This window comes from Podarcis cretensis (assembly GCF_951804945.1).
Source record: "Podarcis cretensis genome assembly, chromosome: 7".
NCBI classification, from domain to species: domain Eukaryota; kingdom Metazoa; phylum Chordata; class Lepidosauria; order Squamata; family Lacertidae; genus Podarcis; species Podarcis cretensis.
The window spans coordinates 3,161,493-3,184,441 of NC_137176.1; the positions used below are offsets into that span (position 1 = coordinate 3,161,493).

Sequence of the window (22,949 nt, forward strand, 5' to 3'; positions counted from 1 at the left end):
CGCCATGTATGTGGCTACAAGAAACAAGGAAAACTCCAACAACTACTAGGTGCTCACTGTGGATATCATAAGATAAAGCAAGGTGCTAGGATGAAGGGAGTTTGCAGATTAGAAAATTTTATTTCACACCATTTATCCCAAGGAAATTCATTTTAAAATAATCAAGTGTAAAAGTGCAAACCAGTGGGTAGATAGGTTTTTTACTCTGGAGCATGCTTTTAACCCCAACACTTCAAGCTTGCTGCTTCTCTGTTAATAATGACCTTTGTTTGTACCATAGACAAAATATACCTCAAACATTTGCCCAGCAGGACAACTATGAAGCTGTGACAGTGATGGGTGGCTCTACCAAGGTGTAATGCATTTGCCATATGGATAAATGCAGTATTGCACCAAAGACAGCAGGGCCAATGTAATGCTGAATGGCAAATCTCTCGCAATCATCTCAGCTACTAAATACTCAGTTTTCAAAGTGTCATCGTCATTCCTCCCTGTTCCTCCCCCCTGCCCTACCTCCAAGAGGACGTAGGATGAATTCTAAGCACTTTTGTATTAGGTAGATGACACAATTCACTTGGAAGTGCTCCTGAAATGGAGCTCACACAGGACAAATTCCCAGTATATTGTGCCAGATGCATCTGTAAGAGAGAAAAAACCCTACCCAGGTCCAGTGTATCCTTTGCAGAGTGGCAAATGATAACATCAGCAATAATATATGTGCAAAATATGCCTTTCAGAAACCAGTGTCTATAACTAACTTTTTAAAAAATGTGTGCCATGTGCTTATGTTCTCCTCTCAGTTAAAAAGATAGCTTTACATGCCCTTTCCCCACTTCCCAGTCTCCAATACATTGAGAGCTCATCTGACAATCCAGTAGCCTGAGGTCTGAGTTGAACCCAGACTACTTTGGTTCAAGCCTTGGCTCAGCCCTAAACGGACTCATCGGCTTTTGGCACATCATTCTCGCTCAGCCTCAGCTCCACCATTTGAAGAAAAATTCCCTGTGGGAATATGAGTGACTTACCTTGCAGGATTGTTGTCAGGGCAAAGAAGGTAAGGATTGCAAAGCACTTTTCAATCTAAAAGTGCTACAGAAGCTAGAATATTGAGAAATCACAAAAAGGTCAGTCCAGGCTTTGCTTCTGACCTTGCATTTCAGATTACTGACAATTAAAAACCAGAACTCCACCTTGTTAGCCTTCCAGAGTAGGCAGGCCTAAAACTATTGCTTGGAAATATAACAAACAACTTAGCAATCAAATTCTGATGACAAGAATAAAATGGTAGCAACATTCAGTTCTATAGTCTGCATTCAGTTAGGGTTCCTCTCAAATAGCTTTGAGCAATACATGACTTCCTGTGAGGAAGCCATGTTGTACTACCTCCGTGCTTTCTTTCAAAAAGTATGAAATCCATTCCTACTAACAAGTACCTGGAACTCAGCTCCCTGAGTGCCATTTGTGACTTTTGGATCTTCCAAATGAAACTGAAAACTCAGAAACGTAAGGAAGTTGCAAGAAAGCTTGTCTTGGAGGGGGCGGGGGGCAGAATAAAATAGGTCCCTTCTGTTTTCCTCAGAAAGCACCCATCGCAATGTACCTCTTCTTTGTATCCTAGCTATAGTCTCAATTCATAAATTAGATTAGTCTTCAAATAAGTTAAAAAGAAGAAACTGTGCCAGTTCAGTTTCTCTGGCTCAGTGCCAGGTAGAAGATAGTTCATATAGACTGCAAGTCACTGTTTAGAGTATCTGAGTTTGTAAATCTTCACATCGATTCAGGTTTCCAGGTGTGTGTCTGTATGTGTGAAGGAGTGGCTTAGAAAGAGCTAAGCCCAAACAGGAAGAGGACCCAATGAACAGTGAGGAGGTGTACTTCACGGCCTTCATGAGGCACCCACACTGCTTGAAGATGCCAACCATGTTTCATATTGCACAGGTACAGAAGAAAATTGCCTCTCAGCAGTCCATCCACATGATCAGTGATCTCTGCACATAGGCAAATTCACAAAAGTGAAGACATTAAATTCTGTCATGATGGAGAAACACAAGAAGATGCCGTAGAGCAGAAGGCACACGCACCCCAACTTCTTGTCCAGCTTCCATTTGTTCAAGTGAACACCAAACACCTGCAAATAGACAATAAGAAATGTTTTTCTTGAGGCGCATAAAACAATTTCACATAGATATAGAGCTGACCTAGACGAGAGGTAGATTTAATGGAGCTTGACCGGTTTGGTTGCACTGGGCATGGAGCCTCAAGGGCATCACAACTATGATGTAGAATCGAAGGAGAGAGGAAGGGGGCTTCAAATTTTGGTGTCGCTGAAATTTGAGACCCAAAGTCCACCTCAGCCTAGATCTACCAGCCTGCTCCTAGAAATCTCTCATCACTTCTATAGCTACCATTTGGTCTGAGCAGACCCTCTGGGCACTAGAAGTCTTTGGAAGATGCTGCCCACGAATCACCATTACATTTATCATAACACACACTGCTACATTCCACAACTGCACCATATTTCATACATGCCTCACCAAAATGGGGTTAAGCTTTTATTTCACTATTTGCTACTATCTTAAAAGTTCAGAATAAAATTGTGATCTACTTACAGTAACGAAAACTGATGCCAGCAGCAAGCCCACAGAGTAGATAAGTCCTCGGCTGTTTAAATGAATCTGAAAAGTTAATGCAACTGTTTAAGAATTCTGTCTCCACTTTGATTATAATGAACTAGTTATAAACACTACACAGCAGAAAACTGTAATCTCATAGATATAAATGAGATAAGACCATTATATCACATTCTTTTACACCAAAGGGAATATTGTATTCAAAGCCACACTGCTGCCCTTTGATCCACAGAATTGGGCAGGGCTGGCTGTTTTCGATTTCTGAATGTATATTTATTTATTTATTCTTTGCATTTCAGCCTCACCTTTCCATAATAATCACAGCACCTCACATTCCTTAAAATAATAGGATAATAATCAGACCAAGAGCAAATTATAGCAGATATTCTAAAAGCAGCCACAGCTGTTGCCAAAACCTGTAAGAGTTTGGGCAGTATTTGGCAAAACCCCATAGGAATAAGGTAGTCTTTGTTTCTCAATAAAAGTGAGCAGCAATGAGGCCAGGTATCCCTTTCTTAGGAGGCTGTTCCAGATTATGGGTGATACAACCAAAAAGGTTCCGTCTCTAATGCACACCAGCCAATGACTAGGCCCACACTGAAGAGGTTGGAAGGAATGACTTGGGTAGGGGGAGGTTGAATTGAACCTAGAAATAAACCATAACCCAGGGGTCAGCAAACTTTTTCAGCAGGGGGCCGGTCCACTGTCCCTCAGACCTTGTGGGGGGCCGGACTATTTTTTTTTTAGTGAAAAAATTCCTATGCCCCACAAATAACCCATTTGCATTTTAAATAAAAGCATACCGTACATTCTACTCATGTAAAAACACCAGGCAGGCCCCACAAATAACTGAGAAATGCATTTTAAATAAAAGGGCACATTCTACTCATGTAAAAACACGTTGATTCCCAGACCGTCCATGGGCCAGATTTAGAAGGCGACTGGGCCGGATCCAGCCTCCGGCCTTAGTTTGCCTACCCATTCCATAACCAGCGAAGTTGGTTGTAATGATTGGTGTAATGTGATTTGATCTACTGGCACAATTTAGAACCCTGCAAACTATTTTCTGAATCGAAAGAAGCTTCCAGATTATTTTGAAGGTGAAACCCACAAAAAATGTATAAAACCTATCTAACCTACTGGTGACTACAGGCCTTAGTCATTGAGGTCAGTCCTATTTTTGTGGTAAAGAGTGCAACTGGAACAATAAATAAACCTGTCACTCATTCCTGGTCACTACTTCCATGAGGACATTCAGGAACAATCACAACACCCAGCAGTAGTCTAACCTGTAAACTCGCTGCTTTAGTTTTATCCTGCTGGGTCCCACCAAAGGCCCTCATCTAGTTCGTCTAGTAGTTTCTTACAGCGGCACCCAAATGCCCAGAAGCAGGACATGAAGGCAAAAGCCTGTCTCTCCCACTCTCTTTCAGCCCAGCCTAGGAAAACCATGCTGGCCGCCTTCCACGCCTTGGAGGAAGCTTGGGGTGCATATATAGCAGTACTACCTCTGTATTATTGTCTCCATAATGCAGATGGGAGGCTTTGACTTGACAAAAGAGACACTTGGGAATACCCTACGGACATGGCCGGGACGCACATAGGAGAACAGTCTCATACCAAGCAGTCCTAAGGAAGGGGAGCCCATCAAAAGTCCTGCCACCTCACACCAGCCAGGACAAGCTGGGTAGGTGGGCCTTTTCCCTCTCTCATTCTACCAGCTTCAGCTTGGGTCCCTTCCAGGATCCAGCAGGTTCAAGGAATGACACTTCACTTCAGGGCCTGCTATTACTGCTTGGACAACCACCAGCTTTCTGTCCCCTAGGGTGCAGCTGGAGCGTCCATCACAGTAGAACCCCCAGCAGCAGCAGCAGCAGCAGCAGCACCCCCATCCCTCAGCATCATTGGTGTACTCTTCATAACTATGCTACACCGGCTTTCAAGCAGTATCTGCTAGGCACATCATGATTGTGGTACAACATTGTCTACTTTCGTGGGTGCAGGATCCCTGTAATTTTTGAAAGTATGGAATCTGGGCAGGCAGCTAGCTTTGCTAGTCTGGGCAGTCATTAAAGGTACAGGAGCCCCATTCACCTTTGCATTTAGTCACTGCAGAAGCACCATATTTTTGCACTGGGTATCTACAGAGACATATTGTCTAAAGATATTAGTAACTGGGGATGAGGTGAGTTCAAAATGTGCAGTTAGAATAAAGGCAGTTGCAAAGGCACATTTAGGCTAGAGAGATATAAACTTTTTGAACAACTAAAGGTAGCTTGAAAGGGATACAAATTTGGCCTACTTTTGCCTCAGGTTCGCAAAGTTGTTTTTTTAAAAAATAAAACTTGCCAAACTGTTTGATCAGAGGTGACAGGGCGACCAAATAAATCTGTGTGTGGTATGCTAAGTAGCAAGCAAAGACTTCCTTAAACTGGTTTCAGTCCTCTGAGAAATAATTGCCTGTCTCCAGACCTTACATTGAATTATTCTGTTGTGTATTTATTTAGTAATTCAGTTAAACATGAGTGGCGGTTTCCCCCCCCAGAATCATTTTGATAAAAGACATCATCTAATATTGGTTGGCTTGTTTTTGTTTCGGTTAGAGTACAAGAATATTTTTAATGGCAAACTGCCATTTGAGGGCTCAGGGCAGAACTAGTGTTCTTCCTCCAAAGGTGACGGGACGAGTTCCAGATCTCGGTTACTCAGCTGGGCTGACACATGGACAGAAAGAAGGGAGAAAAAGCATTCGTCTGTCACCACAAAATAACTTGGAGGATAAAAGTTCATGTACCACTAACAATGTGTCTCTTGTTTGTTCAACAGCTGGGCTTTCCCCTGCTTCGTAAAGTTGTTTTCAATCTAATGAGCAATTCAAATCAATTTTTTTCTGCATTAAAGTAATTTACTGTGTTGCCAGTTGAATAAATAATTTTCCACACTGCAACAGCAGCAGTTTTTCACCCATTTCTTAGTTAGCAAACGTGTGGATGCCAAAGTTATATCATTACCTCCATCTATAATAAGCACAGAAAAGATTCTAAAATTATCAAGACACAGGACATGGATCTTCAGCTAGTAGGCTTCCCACCAGAATCACTATTTTTTTTAAAAAAGTTTTATTTTTAAGAGAAGGCCACGGCTATGCAAATGACTCAGGGAGATAAAGTGTTGCTTGCAATTTTCCAGGAGGTGCTCAGAGACAACTTAGCGGCTCATCACTCACAGTCCAGGAAACATGATAAAGATTTCTATAGACACCCATTGTAAAATAGAGGGAGTAAAAGAAAGACTTGTAGCTCAGTCCTTTTGTGCAGCCCACCTATTGCATGCAGAAGATTCCAGGTTCAGCTTCTGGCATCTCTAGTTAAAAGAATATTATGGAAGGGAAAGGGGAAAAGGCCTCTCTCTGAGCCCTTGGAGAGCCACTGCCAGACTGAGCAGGCCTGCTCTTACCGAGACAGATGGATAAATAATCTGACCTGGTAGGAGGCAAGTTCCTAAGAGACAAAGCATTAAATTATATCCTGATCTCTTCCTTGTCACTTAATGTGCTGGTGTTATGGTGCTTATAAGAGATGAAATTGGGTTGGGGGCAGCATTTTCATTTGTAGTAAAATCTGCTCTGCACTCTCCATTTGATGTCAGATCTAAAAGTATTTCAAGTAAACAAAAGAGGCTAATTTCCCTAGGGAAGATTGATGGAGTGTGTGTGGAAATTCCCAGGGAAGTTGGCAAGATGGCTTTATGGCTCTGGAATGCACTTTGTCAGGAAGTTCGGCTGCCCACACTAGACATCACAGCTGCATTTCCTGGAACAAAGGCTAGATTCCACTGTGCTTTTTTTGTTGTTGGCACATAAAGCGTAAATTCCCCTTGGGTGTCAGTAAGGTGAACCTGACATGCCACGTTGCAGGTAGAGGCAGAAGAATTAAACAGAGCAGCTCAAACTATAGTTGAAAAACCCGCTAGGGACCAGGAATATGCACACTCTGAATGGCAAAATAGGACTAAAACGAAATAGGACTAAAACAGTAGTAACTCCCCCTGCTGGAAATAACATTAGTGCCTAGATTATCCACTAGGCATCACTTAATTGCTTCTTATTCTGTATACTACTGAGAGACAATGAAAATTTGACTTGGCTGGAATTGCAGAAAAGCAACCAATTCCAAAAAGCCGCTGTCAGCCACATTTCCTGCCTGTGCCTTCTTAAGAGTTTGATCAGGAAGTTTCATACCAAGAATGAGGGGGAAGCTCTCTTCTGTTTTGTAGTAGGGAAGGGAAGCTCTTTAGGTTTCTCTTCCCAGAAGACCACCAGCCTTCTCAGATTACAAAGATTATCATCAGGATGGTGAGCTGTGGCTCAGCTCTATCTACTGAGAACTCAGCACATGGTGGAAGAAAGAACATGCCTCTGCCTGCTCACCATGCGCTCCACACAAGAATGCCTAACTGGACAACATTTCTTCTCTTTTTTGAGTAGGATGTGTGTACTCTCAGCTTACACATGGCATTATGTGCATACTGATGGGGAGGAAGAAGGCATCTTCACTCGTTTACCAGATAAAGAGTGACACCATGCCAGCGAGCATACGAGCCAGAACTATGATGTAGTTTCCATTTATTAAAATAATATTACTCCCAGTGCTTTCCTTCTAGAAAAAGGCTGCTGGTACTCACCATGAAGTTGTTACAGTAAGTGCAACACTTTTAACCAGTGCATTTCTTTTAGAAAAAAAGGTGACTGTACTGCATACCCTTGAGTACCCCCAGGAAAAAAGCAGTACACATACCTACACATTTCAGTATTCCTGTGGCTCTCAGAGTCTCCCCTGGTGTCCTACTTACAGAGAATATCAATGTAATAACAAGTTTCTGCAATGGAAAAACCAGAAAGTAGGAACAAGGGCACACTCCGTTTTTCACTTCTACTCTGGCATTTGGTCAGGAGAAAGTGAGGCAGTGCCGCTAAAGCCAAAAGCAATTTTGATACAGATTCCATACAAGTAAAAGCATTCCTTATTGCCGCTAATATATTTTTATTTCTGATCATCTCTAGTGGCAAATACCTTGATTTAATGGTTATGACAGTGTCCCTATTAGAGTGGACAGTGGGAAAAACAGTCTTGTATGTGAGGAGGGAGTATTAGACAGTGAATGTCTTTTATGATATAGGATTTTAGCCGCTCCATCTTCTCTTTCCTCAAGCACAACGGCTTCCTGGATATTCTGTGTCACACCTAACACCTGGCACTTATAAATCCACACTTCGATGCAAATTGCATGTGCAAATTGCACACATCACCCAGTCCTTCAGTCAACATATGCTGGTGCCCAACCTTGTTTCTGCCAACTCAAGGAGAAAGGCCCCAGTGCCAGGGTGGGGTGGAGCATGGTCGGATTCAATGAGCCAAAGGAGAAGTAGGGCAAAGTTGGTCAAAATATGTCAGTGTTGAATCCGGTTCTTGTGCAATGCTGAAAGGTTAATTGTAGCTCAGCAGGTCTCTTACTTGCTTAGGTCAGCAAGACAAACAAACCAGGTCCAGAAACTTTAATAAGAGTCAGGGATTGGCACCAGACCTCCTTGGCTTAATGCTGAAACGAAGCTTCCTTAGCTGGTATAACTAGTCTTCCTGGAACTTCCTCCTTTAGACAGAATCAGGTGGTGGCGCTGACATCTCCCAGCTCAGGTCATCAGTTCAGGAGCCACTCTGGGCTCAGGTTCCAGCCTGACTGATATGGGGCAGAGTTGAAAGAGAAGGCAGGTCTGTGACAAGGACCATATGGGCTCACAGACCACAGCCATTATTCCACTGTTTCCCAAATTAATGCTCTAATCACACCTGATGGAGAAATGCATCAGAACTGAAAACCCTCAGAAACTTGACAGAATCCTTTAATTTTTGTGGTGGAATGGTGTGTCCCATTTTGGAGTTACTGAGAATAGAGTTGTTGGGACATATCCCTGCCACACTGAGGCTCCGAGATATAGGAATAGCACTGGATTAAGGGTGGTGCGGGTGGTTCCCTCACAGAGGGCAGCAAGCCAAGGGGGCATGAAACTGAGAAGATCCATAATTGAGAAGATCCATTTGGGGGTGCCAAATTTTGGCCGCACACAAAGAGATAGAAACTGTGCCACTAAGAAAAATACCCATGCCAATGCTAAGACTGAGGTTCAAAGAAGAACCAGAGAACTAAAGAACACCTGGTGGATAAAAAAAGCTCAAAAGATCCAGCACTTAGCCCACACTCATGATGCACAGAGTTTCTTTAAAGCCAGAAAGATCATCTATGGGCCAATAAATCATGGCATATGCCCCCTACGCCCAACAGACAGTACCACACTTCTAAAAGATACAGAAGCTATTGCATTGCACTGGAAAGAACATTGCCAACATCTCCTTAACCACAACTCCCCCATAGCTGCCGAGGGCCTCTCACAAATCCCGCAAAAACAATTTAGAGATGAGCCTGCAGTATCTCCAAATCTGGGAGAGTTGTGTATAGCTATTAATCAAATGGAAAACAACAAAATCAGCGGACCTGATGGGATACCTGCCAAAGTCCTCAAAGCAGGCAGAATTGAACTTACACAACTTCACAAGCTCATTGAAAAAATCTGGGAGAGAGAGGAGATCCCAGCAGACTTCAGGGATACCAAAATTAGCAATCTTTTTTTTTTAAAAAAGGTGATAGAATGGATTGCAGAAATTATCGAGTCATCTCTTTATTACCTGCAATTGGCAAAATACTTGCAAGGATCTTAGCAAACCGTCTCCTAACTATATTTGAGGATACCCTTCCTGAATCCCAAAATGGTTTTCAACCTTCTAGGGGGACAGTGGATATGATTTTCACTGCCCGACAGCTTAAAGAAAAATGCAGAGAGAGAAACCAACCCCTGTATATGGCATTTATTGACCTGACTAAGGCCAGTATAAATTGCACTGCCCTGTGGACTGTCCTTCTGAAAGTCGGCTGCTTTGTGAACATCGTTCAGCTCCTCTGCGATAACATGACAGCAACAATCGTGGATTACAATGGCTCTCAAAGTGGGATCAGGCATTAAATAGGGATGCGTTATCACCCTAACTCTATTTATTATCTTACTTGCCATGATCCTACACATTGTCCAAGGGAAACTCCCCACTGGAGTAGAAATCATATATTGAACAGATGGAAAGCTCTTTAATCCGAGTAGGCCAAAAGCAAAGAGTAAGGTTACCATAACTTACATCATAGAGCTTCAGTATGCTGATGAAAATGTAGTGTGCGCACACTCAGAGGATGACCTCCAAACCATCCTAAATATCTTAAAAGAAGTTTACAGAAAACTTGCTCAATATCCAAAAAACCAAAGTGCTGCACCAACAAGCACAAAAGAACCCCTCTGCAGTGCCACAAATCCAACCTAATGGTGCAATCCTGGAATGTGTTGTTCACTTCTCCTACCTGGGCAGTTATCTTTCCACAAGGGCTTACATTGATGCTGAAATCCAGCATCGCCTGAGCTCTGCAAGTGCAGCCTTCTCCCCATTAACGTTTGAGGACTGTGACATTTGCAGACAAACCAAAATGCTTGTTTACAAAGCTATTGTACTACCAACTTTATTGTATGCTTGTGAAACATGGAACACTTATAAATGCCATCTCCAACAGAGTCTCAAGGCAAATCCTTAAAATGTTGCATAAGCATTGATAACTAGGAAACACTGGCCTGCGAGCGCTTCAGTTGGAGAACAGCCTTTATCAAAGCTGTCATGGACTTTGAAGAAGCACGAATGCAAGGCGAACTCAGGACGAAAGGGGGAAACATGATAAGAGGAAGGCATGTTTGGCAAACCCTCACCGTGATCAATTCCTGCCCAGAAACCTATGTCCCCACTGTTGAAGAATGTGTGGATCCAGAATTGGCCTCCACAATCTCTTACAGACCCACAGTTAGGACTGTGTTCATGGAAGACAATCTTACTCGGCTACGAGCGATCGCCAAAGAAGAAGAAGAAGAAGAAGAAGCCATATTACGAAAGATTACTGAAGTTCAGCCCTGCACAGGAATGGGGTCCATGCAAGGGTAAGAGGGCTGAATCAAGGGGGAGAATCGCAGAGGGAGCAACAGGCGCTGACTGTGGAAGTGGTGAGGGGCTGTGTCCTCTCAGCAGCCAATTTGGGAGGAGAGATGCACAATGGAATGTGACCTGAAACACTCCTTCAGTCAGGAGCAGAAGCTGTAGTCTGCTCAGAAACAAGGCCTACTGGCGCAGATGACAATTGGGACAGAAAATCAACGCAACTTAGAGAGCTGCCAATAAGAGGGAGAATAGTGGTAAGTAGCAGCAGCAGCAGCAACAGCCAACCCACCCCGCTTCCCTTTCCCAGAGGCAGGTAGTTGGGGTGGTCAGAAGGAGAGTCTTAGCCAGGATCCTTACAGTGGGTGGAGGTCAGAACACACTACATTACTGCTAACAATCTTTCCTGTCATTTTAAACTTTCTGCGGTCATGTGGTTTCATGAAATTACCACAGAACACTAACAGTCACTCCAAGCTTCTAAGTTGTGAGCATGTTCACATGTCGTGGTTTTAATAAAACTGTATAAATTTCTAGGAATTATATATAAAGGCTTCACTGTTAATTTTTTCCCTCTTTGTTGAATATGTTACATTAGATGTGGAATGAATTAACAATTCAGGGAGATTCTGAGTCATAGGAGTCATCAGAGACACCCCCCCTTTATTGTTAAAATGTATATCCTGTCTATCTTAAAATGATCTCTGGGTGGGTAACGATGTATACTACCCTTCAACTGTCATAGCTGATGTTTAATCAGAAAGCCTGGTGAAGAGAAATGTTTTCAACTGACCCTGATAACTAGCCAATGTCAGTGCCAGTCTAAGGTCAGGTGAGAGTGTTCCACAGCCTCAGTGCCACCACCAAAAATATCCTAATACAAGTCCCAGAAGTCCAGACCTTGATAAGTGATGGTACAACCCAGCCTTTCTCAACCTTGGGTTGAGATATTGTCGGACTACGGCTCCCATCATCCCTCACCACTGGTCCTGCTAGCTAGGGATGATGGGACTTGTAATCCAGCAACACCTGGGGACCAAAGGTTGAGAAATTATGGTCTAACCTATAGTATAAATTGATGCCCAATGACACCTAATTATCTCTATATTTGGTGCTGTCTGGAAATCTTTTCAAGATAGGAGATTTCTTCCCCTCCTAAAGCAAGTTTTATGGCTGAACAACACCTATAGTTGCTTATTTATTTACTGACCACATGCTTTCTATGAAACTAAGTACTCATAGTAATTTATAGGTTAAAATATTGCTTACAATCTAAGACAAGATAAAGGTAAAGGGACCCCTGACCATTAGGTCCAGTCATGACCGACTCTGGGGTTGCGGTGCTCATCTCACTTTATTGGCCAAGGGAGCCGGCGTACAGCTTCCAGGTCATGTGGCCAGCATGACTAAGCCGCTTCTGGCGAACCAGAGCAGCACACAGAAATGCCGATTACCTTCCCGCCGGAGCGGTACCTATTTATCTACTTGCACTTTGCCGTGCTTTCGAACTGCTAGGTTGGCAGGAGCAGGGACCAAGCAATGGGAGCTCACCCCGTCGCGGGGATTCGAACCGCCGACCTTCTGATCGGCAAGTCCTAGGCTCTGTGGTTTAACCCACAGCGCCACCCATGTCCCTATTAGACATTGTGGTGTACAGCTAATGAGTTGGATGCGGAACCAAGCTGGGTGTGACATTATGCTGAGTGTTTGGTCTGGCTTGGGGTTTTTTATATATATAGAAACAACAGCAACAGCGAATAGCTGACACAGGGAAGACGAGCTAGACTGGGACCATGACTGGGACTTTGGACCTGCCCTAATCCTGAATTGAATGGGATATTTCCATCCCATCAATGGGATATTTCACCCTAGAGCAAACAGCAGGAGCAAGAATGCTCAATTCTAGCTGGGTCTGAGGACAGGACAAAGAGTTGAAGTCAACCTCTCACCACACCACGGAAGAAGAAGAAGAAGAAGAAGAAGAAGAAGAAGAAGAAGAAGAAGAAGAAGAGTAGTAGTAGTAGTAGTAGTTTGGATTTGATATCCCGCTTTATCACTACCCAAAGGAGTCTCAAAGAAGCTAAAATTCGCCTTTCCCTTCCTCCCCCACAACAAACACTCTGTGAGGTGACTTCAGAGAAGTGTGACTAGCCCAAGTTCACCCAGCAGCTGCAGGTGGAGGAGCGGAGACGCGAACCTGGTTCCCCAGATTATGAGTCCACCGCTCTTAACCACTACACCACACTGGCTCTCCTGATCATGTTCGAGTCCAGCACTCCCCCTGTTTGCTTGCTATTTGTTAAACAGAAAATAAACCATGATATCACACAAAAGTAGCTGTAGCAATTTGTAAACATAAAAAGTGACTTAAAGAAAAAAGCGACTAAAAACGTAGTACTTACATAGGAACCATAGTTTACTGCTAGAGTCTGTAGAGACCATGGAAGCCCCAAGCCAATCAGAATGTCAAAAACATTGCTTCCAATGGAGTTTGACACAGCCATGTCCCCCATTCCTGAGGAAACAAGAGTGGTTTGGGCTTATTTAGAAAACAAGAATTATTATAGACCCATCTTATGCAAGTTTGTTTATGTCCGAGTTGCAAGTATTATTTCTTTTGCAAAGTTCTCTCTTATTCTGCTTGCCCCGTTTCCCCTGCTTTCTTTTAGGTGTCTTTTAGGTCCAGTAGTTATCCACACAATAGTCTCAGAAAGTTCAACAGTTATCCACATAATAATGACGAGAATTTTGGTTCTTCATTCACACAAGCTTTTTTGCATGAGCCACCACAAAACATTCCACACTGCCTCAGATTTACTCAGTGGAATAAAAGGTTTAGACACCCTCAATTTCAGTAGAAGTATATGAAAGGCTTTGGTTGAGGTTGGTGCATCACTTTCATTTACTTATACTGAAACTAGTCTGAAACTTTTTTGTCAATTCACTCAGTTAAGTTAGTGTTCTACCAAGTAGCATCCAAATAGCCTCCAATCTCCAAGTGCCTGCTCTATGTTACAGTATTTGTTGTGCATTTACCTTTAAGCACAGGCAATGGTTCCGTTTTAAAAACCTTCAACAGCTTCTTTGATAGCAATGTTTTAACAAACTACACAAACCTACCTTGTCTTGCTACAATTAAGCTTGCCATACAATCCGGGACACTGGTTCCAGCTGCCAGAAATGTGATCCCCATGATCACATCTGGAATACCCAAAGTATAACCAATAATTGTTACCTAGAGAAAATAAATGGACCATTAGGATGCTTAAGCTCATTCAGAGCACATACAGATGTACCAATCTATAGGAGGGTTTTTCTGTTCCAGGAAGAACTCAGCTTCCCCTGCTCTCAACATAGCAAGCTCATTATACTGAGTCAGACCACTGGACCATCTAATACAGTACTGGAGGCAGCTCTCTGCAGTCCCAGGCAGGAATCTTTCCCAGCCTTGCCTGTTAATGTTGTGGATTTAATTTGAGCTGTGCCCCTTCCAAATTCACCAGTTTAGCTCCAGATCCAGTGCTGATTCCCTCCCTTCTTGCTTCAAGAGAAGAAGAGGAAAAGAAAAGGGAAAAGAAATTTAGACATTTGGCACGTTCATCCCATTAAATTTATCTAATGGTATGAAGCCAGTATTTTATTTAAAGAAACAATGCAGGGGGTAGGGTAGGGCTTTGTGATTGTCATAAGAGCTAGCCAGTCAGTACTTTGCACAGCCAGTCTTTGCTTATTTTCATGATTGCAAGTTGTTTTAAACCATTTTTAAAGTTGTTTTAATACTGTAACCTGCTAACCTAACCTTAGGGTGAAGGGCAGATAATTAATAAAACAAAATATGATTCTAAAACAGATATTTAAATGGTCAGTCACTGAGGACTTGTGATTACTAAGACCCAGAGTAGTTTCTCAAAATCAAGTTAAGGAAAATTAATCTAACTTCTTTTTTTGATAGAGTTACAAGCTTGGTGGATCAGGGGAATGAGATGGATGTACTGAATCTTGACTTCAGTAAGGCTTTTGACAAAATGTTCTACCCTTAAAAGAGGACCACAAACTTAACATGAGACAACAGTGTGACACAGCAGCAGAAAAGGACAATGCTATTCTAGGCTGCATCAACAGAAATAGAGTGTCCAGATCAAGGGAAGTCATAGTCCCACTCTATTCTGCCTTGGTCAGATCCCACCTGGAATACTGTGTCCATTCTGAATGCCACAATTTAAGGAGGATATTGACCAGTGCAATATGTGCAGAGGAGGGTGACCAAGATGATCAAGGATCTGGAAACCAAGCCTGATGAAGAATAGTTGAGGGAGTTGGGTATGCTTAGCCTGGGAAAGAGGAGATTGAGAGGAGATATGATAGTCATCTTCAAATATTTTAAAGGCTGTCACATGGAAGATGCAGCAAGTTTGTTTTCTTGTGCTCTAGAGGGTAGGACCCGAACCCATGGCTTCAAGTTACAGGAAAAAATTCTCCAACTAAACATCAGAAGAACTTTCTGACAGTAAGAACTGTTTGACAATGGAACAGATTCTCTTGGAAGGTAGTGGACTCTCCTTCCTTGCAACTCTGCCTTTCTATGATCTATGATACCAAAATTGTACTTAGCAAGCTAGCTGCAGAAGGGTAAATCATGGAGGGCCATGCCCTGCTTCTGGCTTGCCACTTTTGGAAACAGGATGCTAGATGAGATGACTTTGATCTGACCCACCATATGACAGGCACTGTCAAGAGAAGGGGGCACTTCCAGCATTCAAAGCACTCCAGCATTCGTCAGGCCCAATACGTACCATCCATACCATCACGTAGGAAAAAGCTGCAATCCAGAGGGTGGAAGAAGCAAAAGTGACCAAGAACCACTTCTCCCAGCGGGGTTTATTACAGTTGGGCACCGTGAAGTACAAGAGGAAGGACAGAGGCCAAGTGAATAACCATTTGGCAATTTCTATTACGCCAGCTGCAAAAAACCCAAACCCCAACATTAGAAGGTGATTCCATCTTGTATGCCTTATGACCTCCTTTTTTAAAATGACAAAAATTCTACTTAAGTTCAGAGCTAAGATAAATGCATATGAAAAAGAATATAGCATATCAAACTGAAGAACTGAGCAACTGAGGCCAGCACAACAACCTCACTTTGCCTACAAACCAAAGCGGAAGTTTCAACTGAGGTCTAAATTTTCTGCCATTTAGGTTGAATGATCATTTGCGCTTCCCCACTCCAAAGCCTTCATGTAGCATCTAATGGCAAGAAGGATTTTTGCTCAGTAACTTGCCTTACTCTGAAGGAGCTCTCTCCCAATTGTCTAGATGTCTAAAGAATGTTTTAAAAAGCAGACTTTGAAATATTAAAATTAAATAAGTACTGTATGTTTAATATTAAACAAGCAAACAGATTTGTGAAACCTAGGAATTTCTTACATGGTACATCAAAGGGAGTGTAAGGGTCTCCACTCTCTTCCTCCTCCTCTTCCTCCTCCTCCCCTTCATCATTCTCATTGTTTTCATTGTCATCGTTTTCATTCTCTGTTTCATTCCCAGCCTCTGCAGCCTCTTCATCTCGTCTCGCTCCATTTGCACCTCTCTCTGCAGAATTGCTGGGTCCTGACCCATTCTCCACTGTGTGCTTGGCAGGGACTTTGATGGCCACCTCTGATTCTCCATTGGTGTATACTCTGCTGCTGATTAGTCTTTGTCTCTGTTTAAAGAAGTAATGGCAAATGCATTAGGAGTTTTTAAAAAGCAACGAGACTAAAATAGGGAGGAGGGAGAAGAGATTGTAGGATCAAATCTCCATAGCAACTGCTGAAGACAAATGCTTCACCTGCAGGTAATATAGTAGTATCAACTCATGTTATTTCAGAGCTCTTACAAGTTGTGCTGATGTACAAAACCGCTGCATACCTCAGTTAATAAGAATCTCAATATACATTGATAAAAGCTGAATTTGCTAGCTTTTAAAGAGGGCAAGTAATATGTATTTTTCCGTGTATAAGACGCCCCCATGAATTTTGGGGGGCTCCAGTTTTAGAAAATGGGGGGAAATGACCCAGAGTTGTTGAGCTTTTTTGGGGGAAGGGGTGCACAGAGTTATTGAGCTTTTTTGGGAGGGGGAATGCCAAAAATCACTCAACAGACTGACAAACGCTGACAATTGCATGTGTAACAAAAGCCATAAAGCGTCTGCCTGATCACCACCAGCAACCAGCAAGCGCACACACAGCTGCCGCAGCAGCAGCCAATTAAAAGCAGCCCTTGTCGCAGCCACGAATCACCCACGCTTTCGCCACTTACAACCTCCTGCTCCCCCCCTGCACTATCCGTGTATAAGACAAGCCCACATTTAGAACATTGCTTTTTGTTTAGTCGTTTAGTCGTGTCCGACTCTTCGTGACCCCATGGACCAGAGCACGCCAGGCACTCCTGTCCTCCACTGCCCCCCGCAGCTTGGTCAGACTCATGCTGGTAACCTCGAAAACACTATCCAACCATCTCGTCCTCTGTCGCCCCCTTCTCCTTGTGCCCTCCATCTTTCCCAACATCAGGGTCTTCTCCAGGGAGTCTTCTCTTCTCGTGAGGTGGCCAAAGTACTGGAGCCTCAGCTTCACAATCTGTCCTTCCAGTGAGCACTCAGGGCTGATTTCCTTCAGAATGGAGAGGTTTGATCTTCTTGCAGTCCATGGGACCCTCAAGAGTTAAATAAAAAGGTAAAGGGACCCCTGACCATTAGGTCCAGTCGTGGCCAGCTCTGGGGTTGCGGCGCTCATCTTGCTTTATTGGCCGAGGGAGCCGGTGTACAGCTTCCGGGTCATGTAGTTGGCATGACTAAGCCGCTTCTGGCAAACCAGAGCAGCGCACGGAAATGCCGTTTACCTTCCCGCTGCAGCAATACCTATTTATCTACCCTCGTCTTATATACAGAAAAGTACAGTATATATTTAAATTATCAAAATAACATTATTTTAATATACGGTATGTCATATATGTACATCACTGACACTTGTTTTGTAATTGAATTTACAAAAATTTCTCACTCCCTGTTAGATAGAACAGCCATCTTAAATAGTCACTTGTGTTGTATTATAAAACTACAACAGCATCAAGAAATGAACAACTTCATCCTTGGTTCCAAGCCCCACTGATTATAACTGAACATACTGATTAATCAGCTAAAGCTTTAGTTGATTAACCTGCTAAGTAAACTTATTAAAGACTGCAACCTTACCTTTAAAGGCTCTTAAGTAGCAGTACAAATAACAGTGTATTCATGTACTTTATTTTGAAAAATCATAAATAATTTAATCAATACAATGCTTTTTTACATGAATACTTAGGACCCTTTAAGGAGGTGTATTTTTTGTTCTGTCCTATGCAGAAATGGCCTGAACTAAGGGCAGAGATTTCTGTTTGAGAAACACATGAGGAGCAAAAGGGACCAATCTCCTACGTTGTCTTGAAAACAAAGCAGCATTATATTTTTGGACTGTGTTTCCAAGTTCTTGCCACGACTGGGCTGTGTTCCATTCTTGGGGACTTGATTCCCTCCTCTTTTCTCCTCAGACAACAGAGGACCCCCTTGACCCTGTCAGTGCAGCTCATGTTCCTCTACTCTTGTGCTTCAGACCCCAATATGGCTCATTCTACCATTATATTCCAGTTGGGGAAACATGCAGGGCAGCCCTGCTGTGATAAAGATTCTGGCCATCCAGTATGAGGTGAGAGGAAGAAGTGTGGTCATCACTCATAGCAACCCACCAAGATGCCCCATAAAAAGAGTACAGTAGCTTCCAGTTTACAGATCACTGCTGAAGCAAGCACTGTTTACACAAAACATAAAATATACCTCATTGATCAACATGCGGCTGGCCATGGAGAGCCGGGTTCTGGGGGGGAAGTGACTGGTTATCATAATCCGCAGCCCAGCCTCTGAAAAGGAAAGTTGGTGTGGATATGCAGACAACAATTCATCCACCATGATCACAGAGGCTTTGCGATGGAAGTTTCCTAAAGACAATTAAGGGAAATTAACAGGAGAGAAAAAGTCTTCTGCATCATCAGATATTTATCCTATTTGAAGCCACCATATGACAGTCAGCTGTTCAGTGGTGTTCCCTAACATTGCTTCTCTTTAATAAGCAGCGCTAAGAACCTCTCCTAATTTTTTTTAGAAACTCTAAAAGAATGTCTAGTTCGGAAAAACCTGGCACTTTGGCAGCAGATGTAATTAGTCCATCTGCTGTTACTCTTTCCGTTCACATTGACTGGCAGTGGTTCTTCAGGGCTTCAGGCAGAGGGTCCCTACCAGCCTTACCTGGAGAGGCTGGGGAAAGAACCTGTGGTGACCTGCTGGTGCTCTACCACTGAAGACCTTCAGACCACGTCATGGGGACAGTTCTGATTTGTGTGGTTGAGCCAATATGTATCCCTCCCACTTTACTATCCCATTTTGCAAGTGAGGTGGCAAAAATGAGGGGAGGGCATTTTGACTGCCTTCCGGAAGAGTGAAATTAGGGGGCACAAAATTCACTGGCAGCAGCAGCAGCAGCAGTGTTCTGCTGGTGGTCATCATCTGGGTTTGGTTTTCCCCCATGATCCTCCCTCTGACCAGACTGATGTCATGATGCAGATCAGTTTCATGAGGGAATCTGGGGGTTACAGCTCCCAGGCTTAGTTCTTAATTATCATTGCCTTATACTTGGGGGAACTTTGACCACATCCTCTCCTCTTACTTCAGTGTACTAGGTTTGTTGGTGGCTCCACATTGTCCTTGCCACATCTGCTCTGCTATTTCCTGTGGCAAACATGTAAACAAGACAACCTACTCATGTACTCTCAACAGGGAACCATGACCCGCCCAGTTTTATTTGTTTTATTTTAATTTAATTAAGACATTTCTATTCTACCCTTCAGATAAAACCACTCAAGCAGCTAACATAACAATGACTAAATCAAGAAATACATACAAAGAGCATAAAATCATAGCAACAGGAAAACTGGTCTGTTGGATTAAAACATTATATACGAACGCCTCACCTCTGAGATGTGGAAGGTGGTGGTCGTTTAGATACCCAGGTCTCGAGCTATTTAGGGCTTCAAAGGTTAAAACCAGCTCCATGAAAGGCTTGCATTGAACAAGGACCCAGTGCAGTCCAAAGTGAATGCATGTTGTATACACTTTATGAGTTTGCTGCAGGAAACACTGGTGTAATCATATTCCCCTTATATAATTGGAGCCACTCTCATGTGAGCAAGACTGCTCTATTAGTTTTGTTCATACATTTGGAGGGATTTATTCAATGTGACTTAATCCATAGTGGGACAGCCACATAAAGCAGCAAGCACAACAAACAGTAATCTAAATAACTGATAATGGCTACAAACAGGAGATGTCCAGTTGCACCAGAATATAAGACATGTAAAATACATTATAAAGGGCACTTTATCTTGGTCAGCTTGAATAAGACTTTTATACAGTTTGTAGAAGAAATTATAGACCAGGTTCTCAGACAGGAAAAGTGAAGTCCTGACTACTAAATATATTTTAAAAGTTTAAATCTGCTGAAAAAGGCAGACTCTGCACTCACATTAATGAACACTAATTAAACAATTCAGTCTAGCTAAGAGCATGGTTAGGTTTACCTGACATACCCTTACAGGCAGCTGGAATCATCTTCTTGCTATTTTGCTTCTGCATAAGCTCACTGATTGCCTGTAATCATGGAATTTTCTGCCTGCATACCCAGTACCTTCTTGCTGAATGTCAGTATCCAGGCTATCCTAATAGATGGGTCAGATTACAATCCTATTCCATTTACCAAGGAGTAAATGTCATTGAAATCAATGGGAATCATCTCTGAGATGGATGCATTGGATGTTGGGTACAGCTTTTGGACAGCATGCTGGAAAACTTAGGCCAGAGACAGAAAATAGTTTTAAGAGAACTGAAAGAGGTTTTGCATCCCATTGTGTACACACACAAATCTTTTACCCCTCTGTTTCCTTCTATCATTCAAGTTTGGCATACTTTTTTTAATGGAGGCAAAAGTGGGATGAATGTACATACAAGCAGCAATTCCTCTTTCAAGCTGTCAACAACTCTCTAAAAATGATATAATTTCTTGTGAGCCAAAGCTCTCACCTCCCCAGCTAAAAGACATAATTGTGTTTGGTCATGCCCAGTTCACCTTACCTCTCCTCTTCTATTAGCTCCTCCGCTGTTTAAATTTAGATTTTAAGCTCCTTGGGTGAGGTGCTCTTTCTTTGACCCCCCTTTCTTTAAATGTGACTCCGTAAAGTGCCACGTACATTATAAAGCTTTATAAACAATGGGCGATAAAGCAAAATGATCATGAAAATCTGTTATAATGCTGTAATATGCTCCTACATTGAGGTCTCTTTTGCAAAAATGGCATTTCACCATTTTACTCTTTAACTTCTCCAGTTGCTGACATGTCTCACAAAGATTGGGGCCAAACTAAATGCTACTTCACATCTTTGAATCCCATGCTTGGAATTGCTGTTACTGTTTTCAAAAGAAGTTACAGGAAGCTGTGAGCAATGGATCAGGATTACACCCATGGTTTAACCCTTTCCCCTGTGCTTCTTCCCCCTCCCCCAGCTGCATATTGCTCCAGGAAGCAAATAGCAGCTTTATTAGGGAGAAAACCACATCAAGACTGGGACTCCACTACTGCTTTGATTAAAAGATGACATGGGGATTCCCAAGTATGGGAGTCAAAGATGTATTTATAGTGGCATCTAGCCTGGCCCACCAGAACATCAGGAAGGATTCTGCAAACAAGCAGTGTGCGACTTACTGGAACAGTTACCTTTCTTTAATAATACTACTGTAGCATCACAATTGCTGTTGTCATCCATCTCTGTGTTATTTGCTAGTCCATTCACCATATTTGTTGCATTCTTTGTCCTCCTTTCAAAGATATGTTGTAGACTGGCATTAAACCTATACAAAGAACAAAGAGATGTCTTCTCAATGGCTTTCTCATGGGGTTTTCCTGACAGACCTGTGTATCAATTTGTAGGTTTTGGCAATCCCTATGCAGTGGTACTCCGGGACGCAGGTGGCGCTGTGGGTTAAAGCCTCAGCGCCTAGGGCTTGCCGATCGAAAGGTCGGCGGTTCGAATCCCTGCGGCGGGGTGCGCTCCCGCTGCTCGGTCCCAGCGCCTGCCAACCTAGCAGTTCGAAAGCACCTCCGGGTGCAAGTAGATAAATAGGGACCGCTTACCAGCGGGAAGGTAAACGGCGTTTCCGTGTGCGGCTCTGGCTCGCCAGAGCAGCGATGTCACGCTGGCCACGTGACCCGGAAGTGTCTCCGGACAGCGCTGGCCCCTGGCCTCTTAAGTGAGATGGGCGCACAACCCCAGAGTCTGTCAAGACTGGCCCGTACGGGCAGGGGTACCTTTACCTTTACCTTTTATGCAGTGGTACCTTGGGTTAAGAACTTAATTTGTTCCGGAGGTCCGTTCTTAACCTGAAACTGTTCTTAACCTGAAGCACCACTTTAGCTAATGGGGCTTCCTGCTGCCGCTGCTGCACAATTTCTGTTCTCACCCTGAAGCAAAGTTCTTAACCCGAGGTACTATTTCTGGGTTAGCCAAGTCTGTAAACTGAAGCGTATGTAACCCGAGGTACCACTGTATTTTAGTTCCTAAGAAGCCTTTTAATAAATAAGTGTTACATTTTTAAAATAGAAGAAATAAGGACTGAAATATGGCTATATGTGAAGTGAGTGCACTGTTCCTACCTGCTATTCTTCCATTGCAGAAGATCTTGAGGAGAAACTTCAGAATGTGAGTCCATAGAAAATAAGACTAGGAGCGATGCCTGCAAAGCTATGGTGTGTGGAGCAGCAGAGCAAAGCCTTTTGGTTGGGTGAATGAAGGTGCCAGCCTTCAGTACCTTATCTTTTGCAATGGAAGCCCCCATTACTGACTCGACAGCTAATCAGGAAGCCAAGGAAGCCAATGCAGCTCACCTGACTGGTCCTATAACACTTCGGGAGCCCCCCTTCTTTCTAACCAATTTTCTCATAATGAGAAAAATTTATGTTACATCTATCAAATACACGAGTGATTGTAAAGAAAAAGACTATGTCTATATTTGTCTGCTTGTCTATACTCCTTATTTTGGAGCACTTGTCCTTGGTGATATCTTTTTCTGTGACTTTGTATTATGCTAATAACTTCCCTGATTTGTTCGCAAACTCAAATTGTTTCTGTT

At 43.0% G+C, this 22,949-nt stretch overlaps 1 protein-coding gene across 3 annotated transcripts in view; it reads right to left on the minus strand.

Annotated features, from left to right (window-relative positions):
- Nucleotides 1-100: 100 nt before the first annotated feature.
- The window catches only part of SLC24A3 (solute carrier family 24 member 3), a gene marked incomplete at its 5' end in the record, with an annotated part of 178,169 nt that continues 155,320 nt past the window's right edge, over nucleotides 101-22,949 (minus strand). For 2 of the 3 annotated variants that reach the window (XM_079983575.1, XM_079983573.1), the window contains 8 exons: nucleotides 101-2,128; nucleotides 2,610-2,675; nucleotides 13,108-13,220; nucleotides 13,826-13,940; nucleotides 15,499-15,665; nucleotides 16,130-16,406; nucleotides 18,552-18,712; nucleotides 21,526-21,671. In XM_079983575.1, the coding sequence (XP_079839701.1) occupies nucleotides 1,979-2,128; nucleotides 2,610-2,675; nucleotides 13,108-13,220; nucleotides 13,826-13,940; nucleotides 15,499-15,665; nucleotides 16,130-16,406; nucleotides 18,552-18,712; nucleotides 21,526-21,671 (1,195 nt within the window). In that variant the 3' untranslated portion in view covers nucleotides 101-1,978. The remainder of the gene's footprint in view (nucleotides 2,129-2,609; nucleotides 2,676-13,107; nucleotides 13,221-13,825; nucleotides 13,941-15,498; nucleotides 15,666-16,129; nucleotides 16,407-18,551; nucleotides 18,713-21,525; nucleotides 21,672-22,949) is intronic. The other variant, XM_079983574.1, reaches the window with a different exon arrangement.